Genomic DNA, 15,584 nt, shown 5'->3' on the forward strand with positions numbered 1-15,584 from the left:
CAGGCCAAGCAAGTTGGTTCTGAAAAGAAGAGAGTCTACAATGCCTACTTTAGGTATTTTGAAGGAAAGTATCACGTACTCACTGGTTGCTGGGAGGAGTTGCTCTTCAGTGCATGAGGATTTGTCACAAAATTTGCCATTTATTTCTTCTTTTGTTTTAGTATTTCTGTTTTTAAGAGAAATTTGTTGGGGTGTTTTATGTAATTCACTGTCGATTGCAAACAAAAATGAAGTATTCCTTGTCATGTATTGCAGGAGAATACAGTGTTGCCATATCTCTTTCTCAGTACCAATCAAGTGGCTGCGTTGCGTCAGCTTGCCTTCGGACCCCGCACTGTTGGCAGCCCTGGCAAATGCTGGGGTTGTACCTTAAGGCCACGGTCACTTCCACCCCACTCCTAATCCTTCCCTACCCCATCCTTGCCATAAGACGTAAAACAAATTGTATTTAAAAAATCTTGTAGCATGTAATTTTGTACTTTATATCACTGAATTTGTACCATTTGAATACTTGCAGCATTCAAAGAGATGCTCCAGACTCCAGATAACTCTCCACGACCTCGAGGACGGAAGATCTCCGAGATAGCGAGACTGCAGGCTGATCCGAAAGCCAGACTGTCGACCGTTGATCCTGGTATTCTAGTGAATACTGGTCCGCCTGGACCAGGAAATCCATTAACAGGAACACCGCTTACTGCCTCCCCCGTCAAGGATGCAAAGAAGGATAGGCATAAAGGGTTCATGACTCTGGGACCAAAGAAAAAGCTACAAATGGCTCTCATTAAGATGAACATTCTGCCAAAGAATACCATCAAGTAAGTTTCTCTGATTTGAAATGTGCAGAAAACAGAAAACAAAAGTGAGAGTGTGGATTTGCAGGTTACTGTGTTTGACTTGTAGCAGCTTTTCCAATTATATTCATTATCTTAGTACTGAGTCACATGTTCATTGAATATTCAAATAAAGTGATGGGGTTGCATTTTGTAATTGATGTAAAAGTTGAAGTGGGGTATACTTAGAAAACATTTCAGATTATAAAGCTGTTAGTAGGTAACTGGACTGTTGCAAGCTTGATAGTAGAGTCCTTTTTAGAAGATACAAACAAAACAGTAGCCTCATCGAGAATGTGTGAGTGTATTCAGAGGGAAAAAGACTCTTATTTCTTCTTCGTTGTGTGTGTTTTGACTGCATTCTTATCTTATTTCATATCTCATTTCCACTTGTTTTCCAATCTAACTTCACTTAGTTTACTTAATCAGTTGGAGCTTTTGTACGTAAGTATCTCAACGACCTATTGGAGATCCCTTAGCCCTCAAAGAAATGTTGATAAGCTATGGGTGCTCATGAGTTAAAATGAGTCACACACTTCTTGAAGAGTGCTGAATATATACAATCTTGGAATGGAAGTTATGTTCTTTCTTTAGTTGTGTACTTTGAATCTAGGTTGTGTGTTTGTTGATTTGGTCTTGTGCTACAGAGACTTTACTACCCCTCCACTTCATTATATTTTGTAACTGAAAAGGCTAATGGTATACATGTTATATGTAATTTTCATTAAATAAAACTTATCATAATTCTTGAATGATTTGTAATTTTAGCGATGGTGTCCACAACGATGACTCGTCTTTCACCCATTTACAGTCTACACCATCAGGGCACACCACTCTGTATCATAGTCAGAGCAATCCCGACCTTATGAGTATCTGTTACGATGATCTACGGTCCTCTGACTACCCCGAGCACGTTCTCAAAGTGTACAAAGCAGATCAGACCTGTAAATACTTGCTAATTCATAAGGTGAGTGAGTGGCATGCAATGTGAGATACGATACAGATTGCTTCAGTCTCTAAATACATTTTTTTAATGCAGGAAACAACAGCGCACGAGGTAGTGATGCTAGCATTGCAGGAGTTCAGCATAACAGATCCCAGTTCGAACTTCTCCTTGTGTGAGGTCTCCGTCACAGAAGGAGGAATCATCAAACAGAAGCAACTTCCAGATCAGCTGCAGAACTTGGCAGAAAGAATTGGGCTAAGTAGTCGGTAAGTTTTGTGTATATGTTACGAAGCACAACTTTGTAGTACACAATCTTTCGAGCAGGGCAGAATTCTTTTTCTTTTCGGTCTTCAATCTTCACGCGACTGTGTACTGGTTTGAGAGTATAGATATATTAATGAGCATTTCTTATGAAATGCCATGTAATTCTGCAAAGAACATTGTCTTCATCATGACTGCGTGAATTTGATTCTCCTCATTTACTCGTGGATAAATACTCTGCTCGTGTACTGATCCAGCTGTGGGAAAAGTTAAGATTAACACTAAGATTTAAGCAATGAAAGAGTTTTTTGGAATATGACAACCATATTGACTTCAAACACTTAAAGAAGAAGAAATACTGTTCTTATACAAAAGATGTGTACGTATGTGACAGTGGTGGCATTCTTATTGGTCTCTATAAATCTTGATCAGTACTGAGAGTTTTGATAGAATCCATCTGGGATACGAATGTACATTCCTGAATATTTAAATACAGTCGAAGTCCGCTATAGTGGGTATGGCATATAGCGAGAACTCCGTTGTAATGACAGTTTCTTTCTGTCCCTCCGAAATTCCTGTATTAAACTGTGTACTATCCTTCGGTTATTGCGAGAACCTAATCATTGATTTATCCATTACTACGAGCGATTAAGCATACGTTATATTTTTGTTATTGATATTTATGCACTCCATTGATTATATTGAATGCAGTCGATGATCTTCGGTATTGTTTTCTCACTATGTGCACTGGGGAGCTGTCTGTTCGATAATCAAACTCGAAGGCGATGTTGGAGTCGATTAGTAATACTCGTCAACTGCTCAAATACAATTTAAAATGGTAGAGAACATGTTTGTGTAATAAATGAATAAATAATATGGCTGAAGTAAACAATTACTTAATACTATGTATTGAAATTAAGTAAGAATGTTGTACACCTCAAAATACGGTGCAGAGTGGGTGACTGATCTCAGAGGTTAGTTTATTTAGTAAAACCTTGTTAGGATGTTTCTGCCGAGGACAAGGAAAGAGAATATGTTAAGCGAGAAAACGTACGATTAAATAAACACTTGATATGTTTTTTCTCGACATGTGTGCGTTTTACGTCATGTCTGTATGCGTACAGGGAAAGATATAGGCTATCTACCATTTCTAAAGATGAGATAAGAGTATTAAAAGGTGTGGAAAAGACAAGAAAACAAAAACAGAACTTTTCTACTCGTGATTATTTAATAACAACGGTGTATTAAAAGGTGTGTAAAACATCAGGCAACAAATATAAAAGCATTTGCACTGGGGCCTATGCCAGTATCAGCACATTACACACTCTATCTAAAACAATTGTCAGCTGAAGCCTTATATTTCGGACCAGTGGGTTGTTAAAACTTTATTTGTTCACACTCTTCGGTCATGAATTATTTGAAGGTTAAACTGGGCCATGTGCTAGAGAATGTCAATGCGTCTAGTCGCGAGTTTGAACATACACGGAAAGATTCGGATACCTGTCCACTTAGTGGATTTTAATTTTGTCTTCATTAGTCAGCGATTTCACGATTTTTTCAGTATCCATACCAGAAGACAAATATACACCACGCTAGGCAACTTCCCACCATTATGTTCCCAATCCGTACATAAGCTGTCATGTGACAAATATTCGCTACCTTTCACTGTTTTATTATTTATAAGTTTCATTTTCCGTATTAATTGGATTCAATGTACAGGCAAGAAAGGTGTTCCATCGATCAATATTTATTTGTTGTGAATTGACCGGTACTAGTGTATTAATCCATTGATCGGTGGAACACCTTTCTTGTCTGTACACCTTTCACTGTATCACTCAACATTTCTAACTTTTGAATCAAACACGAAATACAAGCACAGGCAGGCTTACTGGGTTATTCACCAATATCAACAAAAACCAGAAAGCAAAACTGAACTTTCCCGAGGATAACAGCTTGCTTCCCAAAGGTGTTATTTATCCTGTAAAGTTCAGGAATTCAAGGCCATTTCCCATTTTCACGCAAGTTTCCCGACCTTCCTCCGGTGCCAAGGGCTCTAATCTGCATTGGAAATCCTGTTCCTTTCACAGTGGATGACAGGAAACATTTTCAGGGCTAGGAAAAATGTGATCATACTAAGCAGTAATACGGTAGTAACATTTGTTGACGCGATGACGTAATTTTATATAGATTTAATAGGAAGTAAATTGGGACTTCGAATTAACAAGGTGCTTAGTGAGAAATTGTCTTAATAAGGAACACATTAACGGGGGTTCACTGTATTTTCTCACGTCTGGTTAAATTCCAGAAACGCTATTCCCATGTAAATTTATAGCAAAAAGGTTATTTTTCTACTGGCGCTTGATTCATATGAGGTTAGATGATGCTGAAATGTTTGCCACAGAAGCCACTGGAATGATACTACTCCAATTTTTTAGAATTAAATTGGACATACACTATCACGTCTCGGAATTAAAAAATAACTTACGAGTAAACTGTAGTATGAAAATATGTGAAAACGCAAGTTTTGAAGAAACTGATTGCCATTGCGTACCGATTTTAATGTGCGTAATGTTTTACCAGACTTTTACAAACAATCGGATATAACAACAATCCGCTGTAGAGAGTAAATTTTTCACAGTTATGAATTAACAAATTAATCTAAAAAGCCACCTAATCGATACTTTATTTCTTTTGCCTTTGGCAAACTTAAAAATACATTAACAAACACAGTACATGTTTCGACCACTTAGTGGTCATCTTCAGCTGTATATAAAAAAAATCTTAGATGATAACATTTAAAAGCAAGCACATTGGATCTTAAAACTATATCCCATGGGAATCCAAAAACTATTGTACTAAATGCTTTAAATGAAATGGAAGATGGGGGGGGGGGGTTGGGGGTAAGGAGATTTATGTGAATGATACTTAAATTACAGTATCGTTTACAATTGTGTTTAAAAACTTAAATGATGAAAAACATATTTAAAATATTTAAAAGCATCTATGGTAAAATTCTTTTTGATAACATTAGGTGGCATGAATAAAAAGTTCGTGTTTGTAATAATCTTCAGGCATTTGTGAGAAAAATAATAACTTAATTAAAATTCGCATCTGTGGTGATGTTAAACACTTTGTTTTTAATAAACATACTTTAAAATATTCTAAAGTGTCTATGGTAAGGCACTTATTCAAAAACACTTGTGCTTGAATGAAAGTTTACGTCATATGCACCAGTCTTCATGTATTTATTGTTTATATTTAATAACTTCCTTGAGTGATATTCTTGTGGTTAAAAGGCCGTGTCGACTGTTTAACTTCCGAGAATTGCTCTTCGGAATGTGATAAAAGAAATTGTGTTAGTCGTTTAACTTGCTAAAACCCTGTGGTGGCTTCTGTTATATAAAATGGCGATCTGATTCGGGCAGCTTGCCTCGCGATCTTATCTGGCAAATGTTTAATCCGCGTTGCCTCGGAGAACTGCCTTCGTGCACGACCTAGTGTGATAGCGGTGTGACATAGTTTTAAGATCCAATGTGCTTGCTTTTAAATGTTATCATCTAAGATTTTTTTTATATACAGCTGAAGATGACCACTAAGTGGTCGAAACATGTACTGTGTTTGTTAATGTATTTTTAAGTTTGCCAAAGGCAAAAGAAATAAAGTATCGATTAGGTGGCTTTTTAGATTAATTTGTTGATTATACTCATCGATACGGCCATGTAGTGGACAGTTTGCAATACAGTTATGAATTCTCGCTATAATGGACTTCCACTGTAATTGTTTCAATATGTATTGGATGCTTGTTTTATTAGGAACTCATTGCAGGGACGTGGAGTCCAGATTAACCCAATACTCTCTTCCTTTGGAAGAATTTAACTTCCATCTTCCATGAAGAGCTACATTCATATCTCAAAACGAATGCTGTATTTCTGTTGTTTTTATCAAATGTGTGAAATTGTTCCTAATGCAAAATGATTATTTGTAGGTATTATCTGAAGACGAAGGGTGTCACCGAGACGTTGGTTCCTGATGAAATGGCGCAGGAGTTGGTTCGTGAGAGCCAGGTGCATTTCTTGCACCTCAACGCTGTTGAAGTGGCAATCCAGTTAACCTTACAAGACTTCAGCATATTCAGGCAAATCGAAAGCACAGAATATGTTGATGATTTGTTTGAGTTGAAGAGCAGATATGGTTGTCCTATGCTGTCACAGTTTGCAGAGGTTAGAACATCACAGTATTTATTGTACTAACATCTGTACCAATTATTAAACATAACTTTATATCTGTTTTGTTGTACTGTTTCCAGTTGGTGAACAGGGAGATGTTTTGGGTCGTCACAGAAGTTTGTTCTGAACCTAATCTAGTCAAGAGGTCCAGAATAATCAAGCAGTTCATCAAAGTTGCAAGTATGTTCTGTTGGTAGTTACCTGCACACATTATTATCGGAAGTAGTTAAGTAAAAATTATTATTGTCAGGGTATTTTTTCCAAGATATTTCCCGATTTCGCGTTGGTTGCTCTACCAATTGAGCTATGGTGGCCTAGGCCATCTTTGTTCTGTTCGAAAGGATCTGAGCTACAGGTCTGGCACTGCTGCTAGCACACTGTAGAGTGCGTTTAAGTCGCCCGTTGTGGGGCATGTCAATGAATATTGAATTTTCACTACCACATTGTAATCGAAACAGACTTTCAACGTATTAGGTCGTGTTACGTACATGTAGTCGGTTGCGAAATCGGGAGGTTGTGGGTTCAGATCCCACTGGTGTCTGGCTGGTCATTTTTGTCCTGTACTTAACATCTCTTCAACACGTACTACATGTACGTAACACGACCTAATACGTTGAAAGTCTGTTTCGATTGCGTTGTAGTGGATGTCATTCTCAGAGTTATTTATTTTGATGTTGAAAAACATTGTGGGAGGAGGAGAACTTTATGAATTTTTGTGTGCTCCTGAAACTGAGTTGGGAGAGGATCAGTTTGGGTTCAGAAGAATTGTAGGAACACGTGAAGCAATTTTGACTTTACATCTGATCTTGGAGAATCGATTTAAGGACAAGCCCATGTACATGGCATTCGTAGATCTAGAAAGACACTTGATAGTGTTGATTGGACAAAGCTGCAGTTGTCCCCCCTCCTTTTAATTGTTTATATAGAACAGGCAGTAAAGGAAATCAAAGAGGAGTTTGGAAAGGGAATGGCAATCCAAAGAGAGGAAATCAAAATCCTGAGATTTGTTGCTGATACTTGAGTCTGCAGAAGATCTGATTGGTATGAACAGTCTTGGACAAGGTGAGCAAGTCAAGTGGTGCACAAAATATTAAATTAAGAAGTGAAGTGAAGTAGATGAATATTGTTACTTGGGTAGGAAAATAACTGATGATAGCAGAAGTTAGGAGGACAGTCTAGGACAAGCAAGGAAGGCCTTTGTTAAAAAGTTCAATTTTCTCACTTCGAACCTTGATATAGGGGTTAACTTTCAATAAGTAACCAGGGGAACCTGACCCCCACAGAGTGCGTCCCCAGTTGGTGGATAGGGGACAGTCCTGGTTGAAATACCCAATACAACCCACAGACCAACAGGTAGCCCAATTCCTGGGGGCTTTAAAATACTGAGACACCCTCTCTCCAGGGGTCATAAATATCTAGGGCCATTGCCTTGGGTTATGGGTGAAGACCTCAACAGCATCTATGGCGGAGAAGGTGGACTTTGGTACGGTGGAGATAGCGAAAGGGGCAAACCCCTAGCGTCTGTACTCCAGAGGAGCGGCTACAAAAGGCATCTGACTCCATGTTAGCAGCGGCCTAATTTGAACCTGGCAGAAGGTAGTAAATGCCTTTGCGAGTGGTGAACCCATCGTACAAACAGCCTATAAAATGAGTGAGAGTGAATCGAGGCCTCAGAAAATGCTAGGGTGTCCCCCTGAAGTGACGCACAGTTCCCTGTACTCTGGGGGAATTGTGAGAAGTGGGCAACCAGACATCACTAGAATCTGTATCATCAGTGTCATGACTGAATGGCAAGGTAGAAAAACTGATAGAATATATGGACAAGAAAGGCATAGCAATGATGGGAACGAGTGAGAAAAAATGGAAGGGGAAAGGTAAAAAAGAATTGAAGAAAGGGTATAGAATGTATTGGAGTAGAGGAAAGATGGCAACAAATGATGCTGGTGTTATATAGAGAGAAGACCTAGCGCAATATGTGGACAAAATTGACCAGATCAGTGACAGGATAATTGAAGTTAGACTTGGACTTGAGAGTGAAATCAAGCATTTTAAACAGGTTTGTGCTCTCCAATCAGGGAATGCAGATGAATGTTTAGAAGAGTTTCTAGAAGAACTGGAAAGTTGTATTGGAGACAAAGAGGTTATAATAATGGGCGACATGAGTGGAACAGACAGACAGGGAAAAGAAGAGATAATTGACCCCTATAGTTATGGAAATGAAGATGAAGAAGGAGATTTGGTGATAGATTTTTGTAGAAGGAATGGATTAATTGTTGGCAATACGTGGTTTAGAAAGAAGAACTCGCAAAAATAATTAGATATGGTTAGGGAGATAGAAAGACAAAGACAGTGATTGTGTTGGAGCAGGAGAAACATAGACAACTGGTAGATGTGACAGCAATGCCAAGAGCATATTTCGAAGGAGACCATAAAGTGGTGGTACCCAAATTAAGACTTGGTAAAATATCGAAGTTAATAGAAGAAAGGGAAAGAAAAATAAGGGATGAAAGTTAAAAGAAAACGAAATAAGGGAAAAGTTTCAAGAGGATCTGAAGGAAGAAATTCCCAAAGATGACGTGAACAGTGTGGAAGAGGAATGGGCATGTTTCAGAAATGGATTTGTAAAGTGTGCAGGAAGCACCTGTGGAAGACTATCAGGGAGGGAAAAGGAAAAGGAGACTCCTTGGTGGAACAGCAGGGTAAAGAAAACAGTTAAAGAGAAACAAATGGCTTGGAGGAAGTGCATAGGCAGCAATAGTACAGAGAATTGGCAGAAATATAAAGGAGCCAAAATGGTATGTAAGAAAATAGTACAAGAAGAGAAATGGAAGAGCTGGGAAAGTTTCACAGAAACTTTACAGGAGGATATAAAGGGAAGTAAAAAGGTTTTGTATGGTTTGGTGAAGAATAGTTTACAAAATAGGGAAGATACAAAATTTGTAAAAACTGAAACAGGGCAGATATTGATGGAAAGAGATGGCATACTAAAAAGATGGGAAGATACTTCTCACAACTGCTAAATATTAAATACAGTAAACTGGTAGATGAGAAGGAACAAGAAGAAACAATGGGGAAAGAAAAAGAACAAGAAAAGGAGATATCAGTGTTTGAAATAGAGAATGCCATACAGAAGGTGAAGAGCAGTAAAGCAGTAGGAGTTGATGAGGTAACTACAGAAATTTTAAAAGCAGCAGGATCAATAGAGCTACAGTGATTGTATAGATTATTTAGAATAATCTGGAGCAAGAAAGAGATCCCAGAAGAGTGGGGAAAGGCTTTAATTATCCCAATATTTATATGAAAAGAAAATGAAAACCTACAACCTGTTTTCCAGTCATTGACCGGGTCAGGGATGTAATGAATGAAGCAGATATAGGCTGTTAGTACGATGGGGTCGCCACTCCCAAAGTGATTTATTAATGAATGATAGATGCTATGAAATGAGAATGGAGAGTGTTGCTGGAATGAAAGATGACAGGGAAAACCGGAGTACCCGGAGAAAAACCTGTCCCGCCTCCGCTTTGTCCAGCACAAATCTCACATGGTGTGACCGGGATTTGAACCACGGTATCCAGCGGTGAGAGGCCGACGCGCTGCCGCCTGAGCCACAGAGGCTCCCCAATATTTATGAAAGGTGATAAAAAGGAATGTAATAACTACAGAGGGATCATCCTTATTGCCCATGTAGTTAAGATATTTGAGAGAGTATTGGAAGGAAGGCTGAGGAACAAGCTAGGAGGAGAAATGAAAGAAGAACAGTAGCTTTTTAGGAAAGATAGATCAATGTTTGACCTGATCTTTACACTAAGACATATGATGGAGAAACGCTGAATATAATTACACTGACAACAAGTGTGAAGAGATAGTCAACCTGATGGAAAGGAGGAAATGAGTAAGACAAAATGGAAGGGGATGAAATCAAAGAAACTGAGGGAAGATTACAAGCTATACTGGCATGGTAACAAGAATGAAGCAAAGAATGGAGTTGGATTTGTGTTACATAACAGATATCACATATATAAATGAAAGAATGATCAAAGCCAGAGTAAAACTGGACATTAACAGTCTCACAATAATCCAAGTATATGCTCCACAGGCTGGAAGTAATGATGACGAAAAGCAAGAGTTCCTTGAAAATTTGGAGGACCATGTACAAGAGGATTATATTATGATAATAGGGGATTTAAATGCCCAAGTTGGAGTAGATAGAACATGCTATGAAGAGGTAATGGGGCCCTTTGGATATGAGGGAAGGAATGCTGAAGTCGAGAATGTCCTAGTTCTCTGTGCCAGATATAACATGATAATAAAAACACCTTCTTCAAGAAACAAGACAGCCATAAAATAACCAGATACAGGAGGGATGGAGGAACTAAAACAATTATTGATTATGTAATAACAGATAGAAGAAGTGGAGAAGGCGTGATAGATGTAAAAGTTATTCCCAGTGAATGTTTAGACAGCGATCACAGGCTACGAATAGCTGACTTAAACTATAAGGTTGTGCGAGCACCCTGTACACAGAAAATACCAAGAATAAAATATTTGAAATTGAAAGATGAGGCAAATAAAAAAAATGTTTTTCAAGAGCTAGTAATGGAAAAGGTACCGAAGAATGAAACACAAAGTGCAGAGGAGGAATGGAACCTGTTCAAAACAACACTAGTGAGTTGTGCAGAAGAAGTATGTGGCAAAACAAGAGGAGGAAGAAAGAAGAAAGAGAAGCTTTAAAGACCAAAATATGGCAAGGAAACCTGTCGAGAAGCAAAAACAAATGCAAGGTGTTTTACCGCAAGATAACAATATAAGTTAACTGTGAGTAAGAAGAAAACAGTAGCAACAGTAGCAATGAAATTGTGAGTAGAACATCCAGCAAATGTGACCTCAAACTTCATGGAGAGAGAGAATTGAATGTGTAGAAAGCTTCAGTTACCTTGGAAGTATTGTATCGAACCAGCGAAGTGACAAAAAGTTCCATTTCTTCTATCATGTACAAAATCTAGCGTGGGACAAAGCAGTTCCCGTAAAAGTCAAACAAACAATGATATGTGGGTTGGAGACCAGTGTGTTATTGAAAAGAAACATCAGCAAACAGCAAGCATGTGAAATGACATTTTTACGATCTGCTATGCAAAAAACAAGAGACAAAATTAAAAATGAGTGCAGCAAGTGACCTGTACGATGGAAGAGAGACTACGCATTGCGCGGTTGAAATGGTTTGGGCATGTGCAAGGATGGAAGAGACCAGAACCCCCAGACAATATTTGGAAATGGCAGTACCTGGAAGGAGACCGGTTGGACGTCCCAGAAGAAGGTGGCTGGACCAAATAAATACAGACCCTATTGAGAAAGGAACAACACTGCAGGATGTGAGAGGAGAGGAACTCTAATGACAGGAACCGATGGAGGCATGTTGTCCACAAAAATCCTATCCGGCCTGTTGGAAGGATACCCAGATGATGATGATGATGGAGAAAAAATGGGAGTTTCGAAAAGACATGGTGATGACATTTACTGATATTGAGAAAGCTCATGACAGTCTGACCAGAAAGCTGGTATGGGACACATTAAGGAAAAACAAGTTAACAGAGTGGAAGTGCAAATGATAATAGTTATGTATAAAAATTGTGTTAGTAGTGTGAACACTAGTATAGGAAAAACAAAATGGTTTAAAGTTGAACCTGGTCTCCGACAGGGAAGTGTACTATCCCCCATACTATTCATCATAGTCGTGGATGAAATTCATAAGAACATTAAAACAGAGATTGGGAAGACAGGCAACAAAAGCCATGTTGTTTGCAGATGATATAGTGATATGGGGTGAGGATGAAATGGAAGTGCAGAAACAAGTAGATGTATGGAATCAAGAGATAGAATAATTTGGGATGAAAGTAAGCACAAGGGGAAGGAAGGAAGGAAGGAAGGAAGGAAGGAAGGAAGGAAGGAAGGAAGGAAGGAAGGAAGGAAGGAAGGAAGGATAAAACTGAATGGTAAAATTCTGGAAGTGGTTAAAAGTTTCAAGTACTTGGGAAGTGTGATCACAGAAGATGGCAAGATAACTGAGGAAATTGGAAAAAGAATACAACAAGCAAACAGCTTTTACCAGAGTGTAAGGGGTATTTTGTGGAACGAAGATGTCCTGAAGAAATGTAAGAAAGTGTTATATTCAACCTATTATGAACCCATACTAACTTATGCAGCTGGATCGTGGACTACAACAAAACGAGAGGAGAGTAGGAAACAGGCAGCGGAGATGAAATTCCTAAGAGGTATCGAGGGCAAGACCAGAAAGGATAGAATTATAAATGAAGACATAAGGAAAAGGACAGGAATCTTGAAACTTCAAGACAGGATATAAACATCAAAGCTGAAGTGGTATGGGCATATGATGAGAATGGGAGAAGAGAGAGTGCCAAAAAAGGAGTTTTTCATAGAAGTTAATAGGAAAGAGATCATGAGGAAGACCCTGAAAGAGATGGACAGATACAGTGTGGAAGTGCATTGAGAAGAGGGGAGGAAAACCAGAAGATGTACTTAACAAAGGAGAAGAGTGGTGGAGAGACAGGCAGCGATGGAGGTCCTTGATTCACAACTGGACCCGGGAAATGAAGATGATGATGATGATTGTCAAGAGGGAGGCATTGTGTGGAAGTGAAACATGCACACTAACTCGCTCAGAAAGAAAGAGAATAGAAGCCTTTGAAATGTGATTTTACAGAAGAATGATGAAGGTAAGATGGGTAGATCGAATCAAGATTGAAGAGATACTGAATTGAGTTAATGAGAGGGAAAGAATTTGGCAACATTTGACGGGAAGACCCGTGACTTGAGGGAAGTTTGGGCAGTAAGAGTATGACAGACAGATCAGAGTTGAGCATCATGTGTTGTGCTGTTTGCCTGTTATCTTTAATTTTAGTGTATTTTGGAGTCAAGTTTCTCTTCTATATACAAGTCACTTATAAATAGTTAATGAACAATTATTTTTTTCTTTTCTACTGCAAAAGAGCAGAACTGTAATCAGATGGAATGTTTTATTTCAGGACAATGTAAAGAATGCAAAAATTTCAATTCCATGTTCGCCATCGTGTCGGGTTTGGGTCATAGGGCTGTGTCCAGGCTGCGGTTGACCTGGGAGAAACTGCCGAGCAAGTATCAGCGATTCTTTGGAGACTTGCAGGATCTCATGGATCCGTCTCGTAACATGAGCAAATATAGACAGCTCATAAGCAGTGAACAATCCCAGCCTCCCATTGTAAGTATGCTTCTCTCGAACTACCTACTAAGCATAATTCTGTCTTCTTTTATGTGAAACTATTCACAGTTGTTACTTTATTTGCATGCATGTAGACAAGTAGCTCTTTATTTAGCTTGACCGTGGTGTTTATATTCTTTTTTCTTTGAATTTTTAAATGTATATTTGACTTTTCAGATCCCATTCTACCCAGTTGTCAAGAAAGATTTAACATTTATTCATCTGGGCAATGACTCGCGTGTGGAAGGCTTAGTAAACTTTGAGAAGTTGCGCATGATCGCCAAGGAAGTACGAGCTCTTACCAATATGTGTTCTTCACCGTATGACCTGCTGACAATGCTGGAACTAGGTATAAACATTTTCTTCTTGCTTTGTTAATAAGTCACACAGCATGACAATGAAACGTAACTGCACATACATGTTAAGTAATTAGCTGGGATGAGAAAATAATCGTTTTTATAGCAATCATCCTGTATAAAGCATATTAACTGTGGTAGAAGAAGAATTCATAATCTAACCTTCCTCAGAACATGCCATATGATAACGTTACACAAATCCAACAGGTGAATTGAATAGCAGTCACAAAACTTCGGTGTATATGGTTGGTACTGACAAATAGGAACTGTGTAGTTCAGTAAAACCTCCTATAGGCTGCACCACACAGTACAGTCTGTTGCTTTGAGACCACGTTTGTGTTTGTTAACGCTTATTGCTCCATGACTTCAGTCAGTTGAATTCAACCTAAACTTGTCTTCAAAAAGTAATAGGAAAACTAATATAATAATTAAAATTTATGTTTAGAGCTGTTTTGGGTTCCGTAACTGTGAAGTATGTAGGGTACCAGTTGAATAAAACATTGCTTTCGTATGCCTTACTGCCCCTCTCATATCTTCCTTGGTCAATTCGTTTTCTTTCTCAGAGTCTTTCCTTTGTCTACATTACTTTCTCTTGGTTGCTTACCACTTCATTATAATTTGTCTTCGTAATCTGAGAAAAAGACTTCATCGTAGGTCCTCTTACAGTTTGAGCGAGAGAGAGAGAGGGGTGGGGGAGGGAGGAGGGGCCCTCACCACCTTAACCACTGTTGTTGTTTGAGTCATCAGTCCATAGACTGGTTTGATGCAGCTCTCCATACCACTCTATGCTGCGCTAACCTTTTCATTTCTACGTAACTATTGCATCCTACATCTGCTCTAATCTGCTTGTCATATTCATACCTTGGTCTACCCCTACCGTTCTTACCACCTACACTTCCTTCAAAAACCAACTGAACAAGTCCTGGGTGTCTTAAGATGTGTCCTATCATTCTATCTCTTCTTTTCGTCAAATTTCGCCAAATCGATCTCCTCTCTCCAATTCGATTCAGTATCTCTTCATTCGTGATTCGATCTATCCATCTCACCTTCAGCATTCTTCTGTAACACCACATTTCAAAGCTTCTATTCTCTTTCTTTCTGAGCTAGTTATCGTCCATGTTTCACTTCCATACAATGCCACGCTCCACACGAAAGTCTTCAAAAACATCTTTCTAATTCCGATATCAATGTTTGAAGTGAGCAAATTTCTTTTCTTAAGAAAGCTCTTCCTTGCTTGTGCTAGTCTGCATTTTATGTCCTCCTTACTTCTGCCATCGTTAGTTATTTTACTACCCTAGTAACAATATTCTTCTACTTCCTTTAAGACTTCATTTCCTAATCTAATATTTCCTACATCACCTGCCTTCGTTCGACTGCACTCTATTACTTTTGTTTTGGACTTATTTATTTTCATCTTGTACTCCTTACCCAAGACTTCATCCATACCATTCAGCAACTTCTCGAGATCTTCTGCAGTCTCAGATAAAATAACAATATCATCGGCAAATCTCAAGGTTTTGATTTCCTCTCCTTGGACTGTGATTCCATTTCCAAATTTCTCTTTGATTTCCTTTACTGCCTGTTCTATGTAAACATTGAAAAGGAAAGGGGACAAACTGCAGCCTTGCCTCACTCCTTTCTGGATTGCTGCTTCTTTTTCAAAGCCCTCGATTCTTATCACTGCAGACTGATTTTTATACAGATTGTAGATAA

At 38.6% G+C, this 15,584-nt stretch overlaps 1 protein-coding gene across 1 annotated transcript in view; it reads left to right on the plus strand.

Annotated features, from left to right (window-relative positions):
- Positions 1–15,584, plus strand: part of PDZ-GEF (PDZ domain-containing guanine nucleotide exchange factor) — a 735,817-nt gene that overhangs the window by 610,841 nt on the left and 109,392 nt on the right. The window contains exons 12-18 of the mRNA XM_067152787.2: positions 518–815; positions 1,599–1,797; positions 1,870–2,042; positions 6,023–6,257; positions 6,344–6,443; positions 13,304–13,515; positions 13,693–13,864. Of these exons, the coding sequence (XP_067008888.1) occupies positions 518–815; positions 1,599–1,797; positions 1,870–2,042; positions 6,023–6,257; positions 6,344–6,443; positions 13,304–13,515; positions 13,693–13,864 (1,389 nt within the window). The remainder of the gene's footprint in view (positions 1–517; positions 816–1,598; positions 1,798–1,869; positions 2,043–6,022; positions 6,258–6,343; positions 6,444–13,303; positions 13,516–13,692; positions 13,865–15,584) is intronic.

Source organism: Anabrus simplex, chromosome 8, assembly GCF_040414725.1.
Source record: "Anabrus simplex isolate iqAnaSimp1 chromosome 8, ASM4041472v1, whole genome shotgun sequence".
NCBI lineage: Eukaryota > Metazoa > Arthropoda > Insecta > Orthoptera > Tettigoniidae > Anabrus > Anabrus simplex.